Here is a 20,515-nt window from a genome sequence, read left to right as displayed (position 1 = left end):
CCGTGGATATGCGCCCATTCTCGGTAGTTGAGAATAGGGGGTTTCAGCACATTGTGAAAGTGCTCGTGCCACGTTACGAACTTCGCTCTCTCACACCGACTTCAGCAAACAAGCAGTACCCGCTCTATAAGTAAGCTAAAGCAGAAGTTGTCAATGAATTGGCCAATGCACCTGGTGTTGTGCTTATTACAGATGGATGGACCTCCAGGGCTTCTTAACAGTGACATTTTAGTCATTTTCCATCACATTACCCGGGTGGGTGAAATGAGAAGTACGTGCTACAGACACACCCCCTTTATGAGTCACACAAGTGCATATTTCTCTCTTCGTAAGAGAACCTTATAGCATAGGCCTATGCAATGTCAGCCATGTTTACATATTGATTTCAAACCCATATTGAACTTTATTTGTGTTCATTTAAGAAAATACAAAGTGTTGGTTTTCCTGATTGTGCCCTTATCAGGCATTATGACTCATGATCATATACTGAACAAAAATATTAAACACAACATGTAAAGTATTGGTCCCATGTTTCATGAGCTGAAATAAAAGACCCTTGAAATGTGCTTACATCCCTGTTAGTGAGCATTTCTCCTTTGCCAAGATAATCCATCCACCTGACAGGTGTGGATTATCAAGAAGCTAATTAAACAGCATGATCATCACACATGATCATTACACAGGCCACTTTAAAAATGAGCAGCTTGTCACACACTACAATGCCACAGATGTCTCAAGTCTACCAGAGAATTTGGCTGTACTTCCAACCCGCCTCATGTGAACACGTGTAACCATACCAGTCCAGGAACTCCACATCCGGCTTCTTCCCCTACGGGATCGTCTGACACCAGCCATTCACACAGCTAAGGAAACTCGGTTTGCACAACCGAAGAATTTCTGCAAACCTTTTTTTACATGTACATTTTAGTCATTTAGCAGACACTCTTATCCAGAGCGACTTACAGTAGTGAATGCATACATTTTTCATTAAAAAAAAATAAAAATTCCGTACTGGTCCCCCGTGGGAATCGAACTCACAACCCTGGAGTTGCAAACACCATGCTCTACCAACTGAGCCACACGGGACCACAAACGTCTCGGGGAAGCTCATCTCCGTGCTCGTCGTCCTCACCATGGTCTTAACCTGACTGCAGTTCGGCATCATAGCCAACTTCAATGGGCAAATGCTCACCTTCGAAGCACACTGGAGAAGTGTGCTCTTCATGGATGAATCCCAGTTTCAACTGTACCGGGCAGATGAAACATGTTGAAAGGACCTGTACACAATTCCTGATAGATGAAAATGTCCCAGTGGCCTGCATACTTACCAGACATGTCACCCATTGAGCATGTTTGGGATGCTGTGTAAGACAGCATGTTCCTGTTCCTGCCAATATCCAGAAACTTCGCACAGCCATTGAAGAGGAGTGGGACAACATTCCAATCAACAGTCGGATCAAGTCATTACGAAGGAGAAGTGCGAGGCAAATGGTGGTTACACCAGATACTGACTGGTTTTCTGATCCACGTCTAGGGTTGCACATTTGGGGATAATTGTGAGGTGGAAACTTTCCATGGGAATTAATATTAATACCATTTAAATGTAGATGTTTTTTTGCATTGGATATATTTACCATATCATATGGAGACTGAAACAAATATTTTACCTTATAAGTAGACATTTGCAAATTATTAAATCCTTCCAATAGAAATAAAAACAATTTAGTTACAAATTGAACTTTAATTAAATGAGTTGACTCTTCACATGGGATGATTTCACTGAACGAAAGGGAATATTGAATGATCCATCACATCTCCCAATAACATTTTCAACATACATCTGTAAAATGATAGTCTTAGAAACTAAAGCTTTGGTTGTCTTCCTCTCAGGCTTCCATGTCTTCTCCCTGGACCTCCTCAATGTCCAATTCTTGAACAGACTGAGGCCTCATCTTCACTGTCACTTTCCAACCTTGTTGAGGATGGCTCATTGTCAGGCTCAAAAAGCCTCAAATTTGCCTGGATAGCCACCAATTTTTCAACCCTTGTATTGGTCAGCCTGTTGCATGTTTTGATGTGTGTGTTCCCAAACAAGGACCAGTTGCCCTCAGATGGCGGATGTTGGTGGGATTTGGAAGATGGAAGCAACAGGGGAAAGAGCCTCAGATCCACAAAGTCCCTTCCACCAGGTGGCTGATGAGATATGTTGGCACAACTGCCATATTGCATCTCCATCCCAAAGCCCTTGCTTGGAAGCGTACTTTGCCAGACTGCCAAGAACCTTGCCCTCATCCAGGCCAAGGTGGCGAGACACGGTAGTGATGACACCATAGGCCTTGGTGATCTCTGCACCAGACAGGATGCTCTTGCCAGCATACTTGGAGTCCAACATGTACACTGAGGCGTGTATGGGCTGCAGGCAGAAGTCTTCACGCTTTTTGATGCATTTCAGAACAGCAGTTTCCTCTGCTTGGAGCAACAGTGAAGTGGGCAGGGCAGTACGGATTTGTTCTCTTACATCTGCAAGCAGAGTCTGAACATCAGACAGGATGGCATTGTCTCCCTCAATCTGTGCAATGGCTACTGCTATAGGTTTCAGGAGTTTCAGGCTGCTTACCACTCTCTCCCAAAATACATCAACAAGGAGGATCCTCTTGATGCAGCTGTCCATATTGGCAGACTGTGATATGGCCATTTCTTGGAGAGACTCCTTCCCCTCCAGGAGACTGTCAAAAATGATGACAACACCACCCCAACAGGTGTTGCTGGGCAACTTCAATGTGGTGCTCTTATTCTTCTCACTTTGCTTGGTGAGGTAGATTGCTGCTATAACCTGATGACCCTTCACATACCTAACCATTTCCTTGGCTCTCTTGTAGAGTATATCCATTGTTTTCAGTGCCATGATGTCCTTGAGGAGCAGATTCAATGCATGAGCAGCACAGCCAATGGGCGTGATGTGAGGGTAGGTCTCCTCCACTTTAGACCAAGCAGCCTTCGTGTTCGCAGCATTGTCTGTCACTAGTGCAAATATCTTCTGTGGTCCAAGGCCATTGATGACTGCCTTCAGCTCATCTGCAATGTAGAGACCGGTGTGTCTGTTGTCCCTTGTGTCTGTGCTCTTGTAGAATACTGGTTGAGGGGTGGAGATGATGTAGTTAATTATTCCTTGCCCACGAACATTCGACCACCCATCAGAGATGATTGCTTTCTCTATGATTTGCTTGACCTTCACTTGAACTCTGTTGAACTCTGCATCCAGCAAATGAGTAGATAAAGCATGTCTGGTTGGAGAGGTGTATGCTGGGCGAAGAACATTCAGTAATCTCTTCCAATACACATTGCCTGTGAGCAGCGGTGAACCAGTTGCATACACAGCTCGAGCAAGACATTCATCTGACTACGTTCCTCCACTGAGTCAAAAAAAAGCTTCTGATTCCAGGAGGACCAGGAGCTGTTACTATCGATAAGGTGTCTGATTCATCATTTTCACCTCGAATAGAAGTAGGGGGACTTGTCAGATGTTGCTTGTTGTGAGCGCTGAGGGAACTTTATGCACTTGGCCAGATGATTCTGCATCTTTGTTGCATTCTTCACATAAGATTTGGCACAGTATTTGCAAATGTACACAGCTTTTCCTTCTACATTAGCTACAGTGAAATGACTCCACCCATCAGATAGTGCCTGTGGCATTATCCTGTGAAGAAAAAAAAACGTTTAAAAATTTTTTTTAAAATACAATTCCATGTACAGATAAATAGTTAAGCAGTTAGATTAAACAACTCCTTTGTAAGATAAATGTTTTATAATGAAACATGTATGGAAACAGGTTATTAACACTCCTCAGTTAGCAGGCTCAAGCAAGCCAAGACCCACATGGTAGCAAAAACTAGCAGAAATTGTTAAGAAATTATTTAAACCCTTTGCTGTAGGCTACTATTTACTAGTTAACAAAAAATAATGTGCTTCATTAAATATATTCACCCCATCCAGTATTGTAATCAAAACTTACCAGAAAGCATGTAGTCCTTGGCTCATACAGTGTGGTAGTGTGGGCTCAATAGCATCTCAGTGTGCAAGATCTTGAGAATCAGCTGTACATGTGATGGAAGAGTGCACCGTGCATGCAGAGGGTTGCAATTCCATTGAATTGGGGATAGTTTAACCAAAATATGCCACAAGACCTAGAATTGCCTTATGTCTATCCCACAAAAAAAGTTTCACTGATATAAGCTGACATTTTTTATGAATATAAGCAAAATTCCCCAAATTCCAGGGCTTAACTTCCCATGGAAAGTTTCCGACCCTTTGCAACCCTATCTATCCACATCCATACCTTTTTTTAAGGTACATATGTGACCAAAAAATTCATATCTATATTCCCCCGTCATGTGAAATCCATAGATTAGGGACAAATAAAAAAAATTCAATCGACTGATTTCCTTATATAAACTGTAACTCAGTAAACTCTTTCAAAATTGTTCCATGTTGCGTTTATATTTTTGTTCAGTATATATGGAATCTGGACCAACACTTTGTATTTTATTAAATAAACAAAAATGTGTTCCATTAGACTGGAATTGGAGGCAAATGATTACAAATACAAAACACACAGAACTATCGGGCTATACTGCCCTGAGCATGCAGTTCTGCAAACTTGTACAGAAGCACACACATCATGATCAGCACATTAACACACCTGTACTCTTTGCATTATTGTGGATAACCTGGAAAACAAACAAACCCCCCCCCCCCCTACCTGGTGACGAGGGCGGAGATGATGTCGGTGATGTCAGAGTTGAGCTTGGTGAGCAGCTCCTCCATTGGGCCAGGCAGAGGTAGCTGCTGGGTCAGGTGTTCGGCCCGCCGGATCTGCTGCCGGTTCTGCCAGATCAGGTCCGCCAGCTTTTCACACCTGGAGAGGGAAAAAAAGAACAAGCCCCCAAGAACACACGCACACAAAAGCAGAATCAGAGTGAGGGACGGGAGAGCTGTTTATGTGTTCAATTTGTAAAGGAGAGTGGCGAGAGAGAGACTAAGCCCCTACTCCGCAATCCAAGAGGAGCGTCGCCCGCATCGACTACAATGGACAGCTAGGAGTGTGTGTGTGTGGTGGGACTCACCAGGACTGCAAGACATCCAGTCCCCCCTCGGTGGGCCCCCCGTTGCCGGCCAGCTGCTGACGTCTCTTCCACTGGATCAGCTCCTCATCCAGGATCAGCGTCTGCTGCTTCCTCAGCTGGCCCAGAGTCTTCTGGTGCTTCTCCGCCAGGTCCTACACACACACACACACAAAAAAATTAAAATTGAAAATCGCAAACACAAAAATGGAGAGACACACAGAAGCTAGGTTTCCATCCAATTGGCGACAGATTTTAATTCGAATATTCTGGAATCTGCATAAAGAAAATATGTGCATGTTCCCACCAGTGGCATGTTTTTTTTGTGGATAAAAAAAACCAAAAAAATATATAAAAATAAAAAAAACTGTCAGCTCAAGTGCACACAAAATGTACTTTATCACTTAAGTTTCCATGTACCGAATACAAATCTGAAGTTCAACGTGTTTCCATCGCATTTCCAACTCTACCGATATTGTCACAAAAACTGTTGCGTTAAATAGAAAAAAGTGCCTGGTCTTGGCACGTGCACTCTAGCCAACAGCTGGCAGACACAGTGCTGGTAGACTAGTCTACATGAGGTTATTATGGATAAGAGCAAGAGTTTATTTGTCTAACGGCAGCCAAGCATCGATCATCATGTCACCAGAATAAGACCCTCAATATTTATTGGAAAGGAGCATCAAGCTCATCACCATGCACTTCCACCACCCAGTGTAGTTCATTAGAACTTATTTTTTGTATTTGACCACCTTTTTCTCCCCAATTTCGATCAAAGCGTCCTCCGAAACATAACCCGCCAAACATGACCCGCCAAACCGCGCTTCGTAACAATTGCCCGCTTAACCTGGAAGCCAGCAGCACCAATCTGTCAGAGGAAACGCCGTTCAACTGACGACCGGGGTCAGCCTGCAGTTGCCGGCCCGCCACAAGGAGTCGCTAGAGCGCGATGAGCCAAGTAAAGCCTCCAAGGCCAAACCCTCCCCTAACCCGGACAATGCTGGGCCAAATTGTGCACCGCCCTATGGTACTCCCAATCACAGCCGGTTGTGATACAGCACAGGATCGAACCCAGGTCTGTAGTAACGCCTTTAGCACTGTGCAACTCAGGAGGCCCCATCTGAACTTATTTCAGCTGTAGCCTAATAAATTGCATGGTTTACTAACATCTGTACCAGCTCAAGTCATTTTATAGTAACGAAATCAATAGAACACCAAATTGTAAAATTCGTTAATTCCCCAATTCCCTTAATTGGAGGAAATGTTTATGCTTCTGGCCCCACCCTAGTAGTATTGAATGTGTTGCTTGTGTATGCACATGCATACACACACACTGCAGAAACAGACTGCAGTGTGTGTGTGTGTGTGTGTGTGTGTGTGTGTGTGTATGTATGCATGTTCAGAAGCGTACCAGTCTGTATTTCTGCAGTGTGTTGGCCTCCCTGGTGAGCCAAGCCTCCACGGTGGCTCTCTTGGCCTGCAGGCTGGTCTCCCTCTGGGTTCGCTCTTCTGCCGGCACGGCCGACAGACTGCTCAACTGGGCTACAGAGAGGAGGGAGAGGGGGAAGGAGGAGGTGGAGGGTTGAAGTAGGGGGGGTGATGAATGGAGGAAGAAGAGTAGAGGAGTGGAGGGAGGTTGAAGGAGGAGGGAGTAAAGAAGAGGGAGAAGCGGAGGTGGCAGCATGGTTAAATACATTAATTTCCCCGTTACATACACCCACCTGGAGAGCTACTATACGGAGTATGCAGGCTTTTACTCTAACCACTAACAGGGCTGATCCACTCTAACATGATTCAGCTCATCAAGGCCCTGAGGCGCGGTCGATTAGTTGAATCTGGGTCGTATTCATTAGGCACAACATGGAAGAAAACAGAGTGAAATGGGGAAGAACTACCTGAACTTGTCCAACAAGAAATGCTTGTTTTGGTTGCGAAACATTTTGCTACAGTGTGCCCAAGTGGGTTAATCCCTCCAGGAATGCATGGAGAAGCGCTGCTGTAATATAGGCAGTCAGCGTCTCACCCTGGATGCGCAGGTTCTCCTGGTACTGGATGATGAAATACTCCTGGTTGTGCTGCAGCTTGCGCAGCTCGTTCTCAGTCTCCTGCGTGGACACGCGTAGCTCCTCGAACGTCTGGTTGATCTGCTGGTGCCTCTGGGACAGGCTGTCCATGGTCCCGCCCCCACCGCTGCTCCCGACGGCCTGCCAATGGGGAGAGAGGCCGTGAGAGAGCCGTCCAATTGGATGACAGAGCTCCGGCAGGATGAAGTGTAGTCAAGGCCGCTGGGGGGCCCGTTCAACAGAGAGCGACATCATAGAACAAAGCATTTTGTACAACTGATATGATTTGCTGTCTTGTAGAATAGGGAGTCATTTCAGCTATATACACTGTGTGTGCGCAAGTCTCACGTTGGTGGCCTCCTGCACCAGCCTCTGCTCCGAGTGAAGGATGTGCTTGATGCAGCGCACCAGCTCAAGAGGACAGCGGTCATACGTGCTCTGAGGAAGGAAAGGATGCATTTGTCATACAAAACACACACACAGAAACAGCTGCAGATACAAAAACAAAAACGTGCACACACAAGATTTCACTACTCTTCCGCAGAGGATACACTTCAGTATCCTTCGCTGAAGGAGGTAATTGAGAAGGGGAGCAAACTCCTCCATTCGCCTACTACCGAATTGGCACCCTTCTCGACCACTTATCGGTTTTCAGAGGAGAGGAGGACGGAGGAGTCAAAGAGAGGACAAGACTTCTGTCTAATTGAGAATCTCCCACACAAAGAAACAGCTGCACTGTGAGGAAGTGGACAGCCACTGTAGTCACGACGCCACCCCAGTAGCATGGGCTGCTGTTCCATTACGGAGCCCTGCACCACCAGGGGAGTGAGAGCATACTGCATACATACTCTAACAAGGCTAACTCAATCAGATGAATCAACTGAAATGGGTTTTGTGGGCTAGCATCAGTGTGGGAGCCAGGCGTTTGTAACACTGCCACTTGACCCTCGACGCAGTGACCATTTCGTACCACGTTGTGAAGTTAAAGAGTGCTACAGAGAAACGTCTTTGGAATTTTCCTAATCTTCTGCTTCATTTCAAGGTGCCAAAAATTCTGTGTGATCCAACGCCGGATTAGCCACCTCCCGCTGTAACAGTGCTGGGCCTTAATTAGGCACCAATTGGAAGAAAACAAGCTTCTCTAAATGGGCAGGTCTGGGTTTTCATCTTTCATTGCGAAATGTTGCGTCCCTTAATTAACACAAACTAGTGTAGGTGTCTCTCCCATAGAGGTAGAGTGTTGCCTAATCAGCTCATGCCTACAGTCTTGTCTTCTGTGCTGGATAACCAGAAGACATGTAATTCAAGCTACATTACACCAGAGTTCCGCTTCTACTTAGGGTGCACACTCTGGCCCCTTTGGTCTCTTACCTTGAGCTGGCCGGCGTAGTGTCCCAGTTTGATCTTGAGCAGGAAGCCGTCCTCCCCCACTTGGTGCTCGGCCTTCCTCTGCAGCTCCTGCACCAGGCTGTCCAGCAGACGCTTGGCCTTCAGCTCATCCTGGGGGTTCTCCAGCTCCACAGAATCCCTGGGTTGCCCGGGTCAAACAGACAACATCAAAAGTATTAAGTTGTGGGACATGGCTTTATATACTCATTATCCATGCCTTTATCTCCAGCTCTCTCAATGTAACACACACAGGTTCTCTTTTTCCTGTGTAACCTTCTGTGCATTTCACACAACATTGTTCTCTCACATGCACACAAGTACTACAGATGTAAACTAGCTCCATAGCAAATTCCAGCACATAGACGATGTGAAAACTCAAATGATATATGTGCTACTGTCCCTGTCAAATAGACTAAATTCTTTAGAAACACACACACATATTTAGCCTAAAATTTTCTCTCTGGGTTTCCAGGTCCCTAAGAGACCATTTAAAAATAATAAATAAATAAATATATATATATAAAACGTAAAATCAAATGTGCATACAAGACAAACTAATTTTCTTGTACAGTCACACACACACACTGTTTTACCTTAAATTCTCCACTGTTTGGAAGTGAACTAAAACTGTCAAGACCCACTCAAGACTACAGAGAACAAGTGGACGAATAAGCAAAAAAATAACTAACAAATGCCATTGCTACCTCTCGTGCACACACCCGCATGCAATACACATTTCACCCTTTTCTCAGTCAGTGCACTTTGCAACAACTGTTTTGTGGCTAAGTCAAAGCGTCATTCAGTTGAAGCTTATCCAATGTTAAATGAAACTCTGCAAAAGCAGTGCATACCATGCACTTGTTAAGCAAGGCCAATGCAAATTCAAGTCTCAAGCACAAGTAAAATACCTGTGTGTGGGACATTTAAGCACCTATTTGAGAGTGTGTGCATGATTTGTCCACAATTTGTATAAAAGAAAAAAAAAACAGAAGCCTATGTTAAGACATGCATTAGGACTGCAGCCATCAATATGATCAATAAGACTAACCCGGATAAGAGGGGAAAAGGGATAAAAGTCATGAGAAAAGTGGTGTAAACTCACCAGAGCTGCCCCTCGATCCACTGGGCCAGGTAGTGGCGCACCTCTATGGGGAAGTGCTGTCCGTAGAGCGACTGCATCTGGTGCAGCGCATCCCCCTGCAACTGCTGGGCCTGGATCCACACCGCCATCCTCCTTCAGCCCCCTGCCCCGAGCACACAAAGACACAGGAAGGAGGTGAGAGAGAGAGGTAGATGCGGAGAAGTGGAGAGAAGAGGGAGAGTGGATGGGAGAGGCAGAGGAGGGATGAGAGAATGTTAGAGTTGGTAGAGGAGAACAGGGGAGAGTGGGTGGAGGAGAGGGAGAGCAGAGGAGAAAGGGCGAGTGAAGGAAAGGGGAGAAGGGGAAGGGGGGAGAGTGGGTAGAGGAGAGGAAAAGATGGGACAAAGAAATAAGAGGGAGAGCAGAGGAAACGGGTGAGGAGGGAGGGAGAGTAAAGCGAAAGGATAGAGTCCAAGATGCGTGAAGGAAAAAGAAAGAGTAGCGGGGAGACAGACGGGAAAAGTTAAAATTGTGTGTGTGGGGTGACAATAAAATAAATAGGCTATGTCCTATCCTGGAGAAACTCTACGCCCCAGGCTGTCACCGGCAGAATGAGAAGGGCCAGCAGCTGCCAGACTCTCAGGATGTTGTTGACCAACAACCTCATTAAATCAGGACATGCAAAAACCTTACTCCAGCCAAGCCATTGCCAAAGCATTGGTTTAACAGGTGATGGGAAGTGTGCCATTGACTAAGCCTAAACCCACTCCTACCACTCCTTTCCAAATCTGGTGCCAGCACTGGGTTAGGAGTGGAATGACAACATAGCTAGTAGCCTTAGGCCAGAGTAGGCTCTAGCGATGCAGCCCAGTCTTTTGCATGGATAGAAGATACACACATCTTTTTCCAGGTTTGCAGTGTCACTGGGATATGGATGCTGCCACTCCTCAAAGTTTGTAAAACCATATTTGCATACTCAAATGTATGGTCATGGTACACTATTCTCAGTCCAGTATTTAGCCTTACAAACTGCTGACATGAATGCAAACGCTTGAGAGACTAGTTAGTAGTATGCATTAAGCCCAACAAGAAGCCTTCAAACCCTTTAGCAGAAAAATATTGTTCGCATGTTGTCTCAAAAATCAAACAGCACACTGATCCACAAGCATTTAGCTAAGCCCGCAATAACATCTGCATGTGATCAATTAAATTTGAACACGCAATTCATGCAGCTAGCCATCAACACAAGTAAGGGTTTTTGGCCAGTCTAAAAACCGTTCCTTGTTTTTGGACAGTTACTTATTATACCATTACTTGTATTGATAGGTAGCTGTATAAATGGCGTGTTTGCCATGTTTACAATGTATACAGTGTACTGACACTGATGTATAATATAATACGAATGTGTGTGAGACAGCGTTGTGGACATGCATCTTCATAGCACCACATCATGGAATGTCCATTTTGCGAGCATTTGATTTCGCTTTCGGGTTTAGCCAGCTGATTGACAGTTCTACTTTTGTTGTGATAAACAGTTTAGCTAGCTATAACAACGCACAAATTAGTTTGTGATCTGGCCAATTAACTTAGTTGCCTACTGTAACTAGTGTCTTTGCTTTAACTAACTTTACTGCTAGCACCGTTAGGAAGGGCTCAATGCAAGTGTTTCACGGTTAAGTCTACACGCGTTATATCCGGCGCATGTGTGATATTTTTATTTGATTCGAAGCTAGGTAGTTAACTAGCTTAGTTAGCCAGCTAACTATTTAGCTAAGTGAGTATTGTTAAAGTACATAGATAGGCTAGGTAACGTTAGCTGGTTTGTTTGCCAGAGTAAACATGCATGTTGATAGCAGCTACTGTAGCTAACTAACGTTAGCGATCTGATTACGTTAGTTGGACGACACATTATAACCAACTAGATAGTTAGTTAGGACCTTAGAAATAAAATGCAAATCGTGCATTAGGTTGCAGGCTAGCTAACGTTAGTCAAGTTAGTTTACAAATATTTCGAAATGTAAAGAAAAACATGAGTGCAATCAGTCGCTTACCTATTTCCAGACAGCAAATCTGATTTAGATCATAGGGCACAGGAAACACCAAAACTAAGCCCTTCAAACGTTTTGCGTTTAACGTTACCTAGCTAGCTTGCTAGCTAATGTTACCCAGAATGTTGCGGTTTGTCATATCGAACCATTACCGGTATCGTAATTGCCAGTTTTTAATTGTCTTGGCAAGAAAATCAACTAGCAACCAGCTGTTGCTGCTACTATATAGCTAACTAACGTTAGCATAAAACTATTGGCATGCACCACCCACTTCCGGGGAGAATGCTCGTTTTGGTTATAGCAGCGCTACCTCCTCCGTCTTATAGCTAGCTAACGTTATTTATATAAGCTAGTTAATACAAAGCCATGCAAGTGTAAAACAAACTACAATGTAGACCCTAAATACATGGGTAAGGGTGGGGACATATTGTAATGTATTTCCGCTCTAGTCTAATAAAACAGACAATTCATGTTGTGAGTTTTCTGTTTTTATTCTTGGTCCAGCTTCATAAGAAGCAGATCCTATAGACACAGCTCTGGTTTTACCTACGTGGTAATGATGAGTCGTTCGCGAATGAACGGATATTTTTGGTGAACGTCGGGAAGCGAATCGCATCGGTGAAAGCCATTCAGTTGGCTCCCTGATTTTCATTCTGCTACTACTGCTTTTTGAGCTCAAAACAAAGTTTTTCTGAAGATAAGTTACATAATAATTATCTACAGAGGATGAATCCTCACGACAGAAGCAATAAATAGTGGGGAGAGCGCATCAATCTGGTCCACCCGGATGTTTTCAGTGCGTGAAATAAACGTAGTTTGGCTTTTTTTTAAATGGTTCTAGGTCGATTTTTAAGCATTTTGAACGAAGAGCCGTTTGGTAGCCAAATGACCCGGCTCACCGATACGACTCGGACTGCCCATCAGTACTTCGCGGGAAGGTACTAGAAAAGCCTCCAGACTCTTCACTTGGCTTCGTTACAGTTCCCCCTCACATGGGGACAGTGGTGTAAACTTTAAAATACTTAAGTTAAAATACTTTAAAATGCTACTTAATTCCTTTTTTTGGGTATCTGTACTTTACTATTTACTACTTTTACTTCACTACATTTCTAAAGAACATAATGTACTTTTTACTCCATGCATTTTCCTTGACACCCAAAAGTACTTGTTACATTTTGAATACTTATCAGGACAGGAAAATGGTCCAACTACTTTTACTTCACTACATTTCTAAAGAACATAATGTACTTTTTACTCCATGCATTTTCCTTGACACCCAAAAGTACTTGTTACATTTTGAATACTTATCAGGACAGGAAAATGGTGTAACTACTTTTACTTCACTACATTTCTAAAGAACATAATGTACTTTTTACTCCATGCATTTTCCTTGACACCCAAAAGTACTTGTTACATTTTGAATGCTTATCAGGACAGGAAAATGGTCCAATCAGACACTTATCAAAAGAAATGTCTCTTGTCATCCCTACTGCCTCTGATCTGGCAGACTCACAAAACACAAATGCTTGGTTTGTCAAATATTGTGTGTTGGCTAGCCATAAAGAAAAATAAAATTGTGCCATCTGGTTTGCTTAATATAAGGAATTTGAAATTATTTATACTTTTACTTTTGATACTTATGTTTCATTAAAACCAAATACTTTTAGATTTTTACTCAAGTAGTATTTTACTAGGTGACTAACTTTTACTTGAGTCATTTTCTTTTAAGGTATCTTTACTTTTACTCAAGTATGGCAATTGCGTACTTTTTCCACCACTGCATGGGGAGAAGCATTAAGCCATTGAAGGTGTAGCTGTGTAGTAGCTGTGTACAACCCATAGGGCCTTACCCGCAATCTATCTCCTTAATGCTGAGTACCAAGCAGAGACGCATTGGGTCCCATTTCTACAGGCTTTGGTATGACTCAGCCGGGGATCAAACTCTCAACCTTCCAATCTCAGGGCAGACACTAACCCAGGGGAGTCAAACTCATTTTTCCCTGCAGGCTGCATTTCGGTCTTCACCGAGGTCCAGAGGGCCGCACTTAAACCACCTTGCGGGCCAGCTTGAATGGGCCCTATGAATGGGACACCTCCTCTAACCATAAGGCCAAAGTTGGTATTTCACAAGCACTATTTATTTACTATCATAGAGGCAGTGTTTCCCCTAGGATCTTTTTCAGCAGTGGTGGAGTTAACGGGAGATGAGATATTCCTGCGGAGGGGGTGGGGTCTTCCGCCAGGGGGACAGCAAATGGGGTCTTCTTGGAGCATACATCTACATTATAAACAATATATGTTTTTTGGCATCCACAATTTAGCAGCGGTGGTGCAGCAGTCTAAGGTGCCGGCTAGAATAGTGACTAAGGTTCAGGGCAGGGTATGTGCCTGTGTGTGTGTCGGTATGTGTTTGTATGTTATGTGTGTGTGTGTGTGTGTGTGTGTGTGTTTGTATGTGCATATGTAGTGTGTGTGTGTATATAGTGCGTACATATAGCCTTCTGAGTGTCCATAGTCAGTGCAATCTATGGTCAATGCAGATAATCTGTGTAACCATTTAACTATTTAGCAGTCTTATGGCAGTCTTATGGCTTGGGGGTAGAAGCTGTCTTGGAGCCTGTTGGTCCGAGAGCTGTTGCTCGGGTACCGTTTACCGTGGCTGAAGTCTTTGGAAATTATTCTGGGCTTCCTCTGATACCGCCTGATATACAAGTCCTGCAGGGATGATGATGTGTGTCATGACCAGCCTTTCAAAGCACTTCATAATTACATATCTGAGTGCTACAGGGTGATAGTCATTTAGGCAGGTTACCTTGGAGTTCTTGGGAAACTGGGACAATGGTGGTCAGCTTGAAACACTTGGCTATGAATACAGCATAAAATGAATGGGCAAGTTCGTTTTGCATGGTCCGGTGCCGTGAGTGGGTGGAGATTTCACTTAATGACCAATGGAATGGACTAAAATGTACAAACTCCCCCAATCCGAGGACACCAGGCCATGCTAAATTAACTTTCCCACTGCAACCCCTTTTCACCCGAGCGGCACAGTTGTCTATAGCAATGCATCTCAGTGCAAGAGGCGTCACTGTAGTCCCTGGTTCGAATCCAGGCTGCATCACATCTGGCTGTGATTGGGAGTCCCATAGGGCGGCGCACAATTGGCCCAGCGTTGTCCAGGTTTGGCCAGGGTAGGCCGTCATTGTAAATAAGAATTTGTTCTTAACTGACTTGCCTAGTTAAATTTAAAAACCCCGGGCAGCTTAATTGAATCCCTTCAGTGAGCCTGTAACGTGAGGGGAGGTGTGTATAAACCACACCCCCATCAGCAGTGAAGTAGCTGTGTTGGTTATGGACAGAGTCCTCCATAAGTTTATTGACAGTGTAACTAAAGTTATTGATGATGATGGTTCATAATGATGGTTTTTTCTGGACCTCCCTCTTACCATGCTCAGGTCATTGTAACCCATCGAAGGCCCTGCCGCGGTCCCATTAAACAGAGAAAGTTATAGTGAAGGTTTGGAGGGCTGTATTTGTTTCACCTGTATTCTCTCTCTGCATTCACTGGCTGTTACGGAATAGGGAGAAATGATGATCCAGAGCTGTTGATCTTGAACAACATAGACCACTGTGAGAATGTTCACTCTCTCTGGCTGTGACAGACCACTCATGCCCTCTGCTGGACAGACCTGCCACACTCTAAAAAATAAGGGTTCAACAAGGGTTCTTCTAAGAACCTCAAAGTTCTCAGAATAACCTTAGGGTTCTTGGCACTGAAAATGGCCCCCAAAAGGTTCTTCCAAGAACCCCATAAGAGGTGGGGTTCATAGAGGAACCTCCTTAGTTGGTGGTGTTTCTTGCAGCAACCTAACTGCCCAACTGAAACATTTGGATTAGAATTTGAAAGGACAGCAGGTGAAGGCATGTAACTGAAAAATGTAAATATCTCCTCAATTTAAGGTAAGGTTTGTCCCTTGTACATTGATATTGTTTCATAATGATACCGTCTATCTTTTCATATTTGTGCAAATCTTTTGAAAACAGAGAATGGACACAATTCAATGGATATCAAGCAACGAAGAGGTAAGAATATGTAGGCTATAAGAATATGTTGAAGGCTAGCTGTATTGGGTGGCTAACTGCTCACTTTTGTGTTTGTGTCTGCAGGTATACAGACAAGGAGGCATACAAAAGGTATGTCAATTGGTATTGTCATGTTGTGCAGATCACATTTACCATCCTCCTCCCTTACCTCTTCAATGAATATCCCATAGGCCTCTACATTATGGACAAGGTATGTGTATGAAAACTATTATCAAAGCAGTTTTTTTCATTCACATTTACCACAAAAACCAAGGTATGAACACTGTTGTGTGTTTTGTTAATCTGTATAATTAAAATGTTTTGGCGCCTGGGGAACAGCTGCTGTTGGGGCTTAACTGCCTTACTCAAGGACATAACGGCAGATTTTCCACCTTGCTGGCTCGGGGAATCGAACCAGTGAATTTTCAGTTATTGGCTCAACACCCTCAAGATGACAGTGGAGTCTACAGCTACCCCCAGTGCAGACAGACTTTCATACCAAGGCTTGTTCTTAACAGGAGCATTAACTTTGTTTAATTGGTGGAGAAACTGAAGACAGGGCTCCAAGCTGCTCCTCCTGCCAAGCCCTGACTGGTGTGTATGGCCTCTTTTTTTATGTCTTGGGGTTTCTACTAAGCTAACATGTGGAATTGTTTAAAGATGTCATGCCAAGGATAATTTTGCTGTTTTGATTTTAAATTTTAGGACCACTTAAGGTATAAATTAACTTACTATGACTGTTTTCAACTAAAATGGTAAAATAAAATAAAAAACAGGTGCGCAGGCATGGGTGGGCCTAGGTGGCAGGCCAAAACTCCACAAACAGCTCTTACCCCAAAGGGGATTATCATCATTTTTCACAATTTCACAGGATTATTCCAACCTCATAGCATACTGAACAAAAATATAAATGCAACATGTAAAGTGTTGGTCCCATGTTTCATGAACTGAAATAAAATGTAATCTCAAATTTTGTGCACACGTTTTTTTATATCACTGTTAATGACCATTTCTCCTTTGCAAAGATAATCCATTCAACTGACAGGTGTGGCATATCAAGAAGCTGATTAAACAGCATGACCATTAGACAGGTCCACCTTGTGCTGGGGACACTAAAATGAGCAGTTTGTCACAACACAATGCCACAGATGTCTCAAGTTATGAAGGAGCGTGCAATTGGCATGCTGCCTGCAAGAATGTCCACCATTGCTGTTGGCTGTCAGTGTCAGTTATGTGGAGGTGAGGATAGAGTCAAGCGCAGGACACAGAACTGAGTAAAATAACGTGCTTTACTCTCGAAGAAACTCATAAGTCAAAATCCACACAGGGATAAATAATCCTGACACAAAACAACTAACACAATGACAAGCAAACAATCACGCACAAAACATAATGAGAACCAGAGGGTTAAATAGGGAAAATAATCATAACGAGATGGGAACCAGGTGTGAACAATCAAGACATAACAAATGGAAAAAGAAATGTGGATCAGTGATAGCTAGAAAGCCGGTGACGATGACCGCCGAACGCCGCCCGAACAAGAAAAGGCACCAACTTCGGCGGAAGTTGTGACAGTAACCCCCCCCCGACGTGCAGCGGGGACGACCCGGAGGACGAGGCGCAGGGCGATCTGGGTGGAGACGGTGAAATTCCTGCAGCAAGGAAGGGTCCAGTATGTCCTCCACCGGCACCCAGCTTCTCTCCTCCGGACCGTACCCCTCCCAATCCACGAGGTACTGAACACTCCTTGCCCAACGCCTGGAGTACATGATGGCTCTCACAGTATACACCGGGGCCCCTTCGATGTCCAGAGGGGGCGGAGGAACCTCCCGTACCTCAGATTGCTGGAGCGGACCAGCCACCACCGGCCTGAGGAGAGACATGGAACGAGGGGTTAATACGATAATTAGGGGGAAGCTGTAACCTATAACATACCTCGTTCAGTCTCCTCAGGACTTTAAATGGCCCCACAAACTGCGGACCCAGCTTCCGGCAGGGCAGGTGAAGGGTCGAGAGCCAGACACGGTCTCCCGGCACATATCCCGGGGCCTCACTATGGTGGCGGTCGGCGCTCGCCTTCTGTCGCCTGATGGCCCGTTGCAGGCGTACGTGGGCAGCATTCCAGGTCTCCTCCGAGCGCCTAAACCAATCATCCACCGCAGGTGCCTCAATCTGGCTCTGATGCCACGGTGCCAGAACCGGCTGATAACCTAGTACACACTGAAACAAAGACAGGTTAGTGGAGGAGTGGCGGAGGGAATTTTGGGCCATCTCTGCCCAGGGAATAAAAACCGACCACTCCCCCGGCCAGTCCTGGCAATAGAACTGCAGAAACCTACCCACATCCTGGTTAACTCTCTCCACCTGCCCATTACTTTTCAGGGTGAAAACCTGAGGTCAGGCTGACCGAGACCCCCAGACGTTCCATGAACGCCCTCCAGACCCTTGATGTGAACACCGATTAGACACTATATCCTCAGGTACCCCGTACTGCCGGAAAACGTGTGTAAACAGGGCCTCCGCTGTCTGTAGGGCCGTAGGGAGACCGGGCAAAGGAATGAAATGGCAGGACTTAGAAAACCGATCCACAACAACCAGAATCGTGGTGTTACCTTGTGACGGAGGAAGATCCGTCACGAAATCCACCGATAGATGTGACCACGGCCGTTGTGGAACGGGGGTTGTAATTTCCCTCTGGGCAGGTGTCTAGGTGCCTTGCACTGAGCGCACACCGAGCAGGAGGAAACATACACCCTCACGTCCTTAGCTAAAGTGGGCCACCAGTACTTCCCACTAAGACAGCGCACTGTCCGATCGATGCCAGGATGACCAGAGGAAGGTGACGTATGAGCTCAACAGATCAATCGATCACGAACATTAGACTGAACGTACTTACGTCCAACTGGGCACTGGGTGGGAGTGGGCTCCGCACGTAACACTCGCTCGATGTCCGCGTCAACCTCCCATACCACCGGTGCCACCAGGCAAGAAGCCGGAATTATGGGAGTGGGATCCGTGAATCGTTCCTGTGTCATACATTCGAGACAGTGCGTCTGCCTTAGCGTTCTGGGAACCTGGTCGGTAGGATAGAGTAAACAAAACGGGTGAAAAACATGGCCCACCTTGCCTGGCGAGGGTTCATTCTCCTCGCCGCCCGGATGTACTCCAGATTGCGGTGGACAGTCCAAATGAGAAAAGGGTGTTTAGCCCCCTCAAGCCAATGCCTCCACGCTTTCAGAGCTCCGACAACAGCCAACAGCTTCCGGTCCCCCACATCATAGTTTCGCTCTGCCGGGCTGAGCTTCTTTGAGAAGAACGCACAGGGGCGGAGTTTAGGTGGCGTACCCGAGCGCTGAGACAGCACAGCTCCTATCCCAGCCTCGGATGCGTCCACCTCTACTATGAACTGTAAGGAGGGATCAGGATGAGCCAACACAGGAACCGAGGTAAACAGAGCCTTCAGTTGATTAAAATCCCTGCCTGCCCCAGCTGACCACTGCAGTCGCACAGGTCCCCCCTTAAGCAGTGAGGTAATGGGAGCCACTACCTGCCCAAAGCCCCGGATACATTTCCGGTAGTAGTTGGCAAACCCTAAGAATCGCTGCACCTCCTTTACCGTGGTTGGAGTCGGCCAATTACGCACGGCTAAAATGCGGCCATTCTCCATCTCCACCCCTGACTCTGACAGACGATACCCTAGGAAGGAGATGGACTGTTGGAAGAACAAGCATTTTTCAGCCTTCACATACAGGTCATGCTCCAACAGTCGACCAAGCACCTTGCGCACCAGAGCCACATGCTCGGCGCATGTAGCGGAGTATATTAGAATGTCATCTATATACACCAAAGGATTGGAAGACTGATGGAGCATTCATCAACCCATACAGCATGACGAGGTACTCATAGTGCCCAGATGTGGTACTAAATGTCTTCTTCCATTCATCCCTCTCCTGGATACGCACCAGGTTGTAAGCACTCCTGAGATCCAATTTGGTGAAGAAGCGCGCCCCATGCAATGACTCAGTCACACTGGCTATGAGAGGCAGAGGGTAACTATACTTCACAGTGATCTGATTTAAACCTCTATAGTCAATGCACGGGCGCAAACCTCCTTCCTTCTACACAAAAAAGAAACTCGAGGAGGTAGGTGAAATGGTAGGCCGAATGTATCCCTGTCCCAGAGAGTCAGTGACATATGTTTCCACAGCCACCGTCTCCTCCTGTGACAGAGGATACACGTGACTCCTGGGAAGTGCTGCGACTACCATGAGATTTATCGCACAATTCCCCCCATCGATGGGGTGGTAATTGAGTCGCCTTCTTTTTACAGAAGGCGAGAGCCAAATCGGCATATTCAGAGGGGATGGGCATGGTGGAGACCTGGTTTGGACTCTCCACCGTAGTTGCACCTACGGAAACACCTATACACCTCCCTGAACACTGATGTGACCATCCCTTCAGAGCCTTCTGTTGCCATGAAATAGTGGGGTCATGATAAGCCAACCAGGGATACCCCAACACCACTGGAAACACAGGAGAAGCTATCAGGAAGAGACAAATTCTCTCCTCATGACCCCCCCTGCGTTCTCATGCATAGTGGAGCCGTGACCTTCCTAATCAGACCCAATCCTAAAGGACGACTATCTAAGGAATGTACAGGGAAGGGCACATCAACAGGAACAATAGTGATCCCTAATCTACGAGCAAACAAACGATCAATAAAGTTCCCAGCTG

The 20,515-nt window shown here is 45.4% G+C and overlaps 1 protein-coding gene across 3 annotated transcripts in view; it reads right to left on the bottom strand.

Annotated features, from left to right (window-relative positions):
* LOC106579144 (signal transducer and activator of transcription 5B) overlaps positions 1 to 12,010 on the bottom strand; it is a 44,269-nt gene extending 32,259 nt beyond the window's left edge. For all 3 annotated transcript variants that reach the window (XR_001322596.2, XM_014158743.2, XM_014158744.2), the window contains exons 1-8: positions 11,705 to 12,010; positions 9,675 to 9,816; positions 8,555 to 8,711; positions 7,532 to 7,621; positions 7,144 to 7,324; positions 6,532 to 6,662; positions 5,124 to 5,275; positions 4,760 to 4,915 (exon numbers count right to left, since the gene is read on the bottom strand). Coding sequence is in view for 2 of the 3 variants with exons in the window: in XM_014158743.2 (XP_014014218.1) it covers positions 4,760 to 4,915; positions 5,124 to 5,275; positions 6,532 to 6,662; positions 7,144 to 7,324; positions 7,532 to 7,621; positions 8,555 to 8,711; positions 9,675 to 9,802 (995 nt within the window). In the remaining variant the exon portion in view is untranslated. The remainder of the gene's footprint in view (positions 1 to 4,759; positions 4,916 to 5,123; positions 5,276 to 6,531; positions 6,663 to 7,143; positions 7,325 to 7,531; positions 7,622 to 8,554; positions 8,712 to 9,674; positions 9,817 to 11,704) is intronic.
* Positions 12,011 to 20,515: the final 8,505 nt, after the last annotated feature.

The sequence above is a fragment of the Salmo salar genome, chromosome ssa19, assembly GCF_905237065.1.
Source record: "Salmo salar chromosome ssa19, Ssal_v3.1, whole genome shotgun sequence".
NCBI lineage: Eukaryota > Metazoa > Chordata > Actinopteri > Salmoniformes > Salmonidae > Salmo > Salmo salar.
This window is presented reverse-complemented; position numbering and strand designations above follow the sequence as displayed.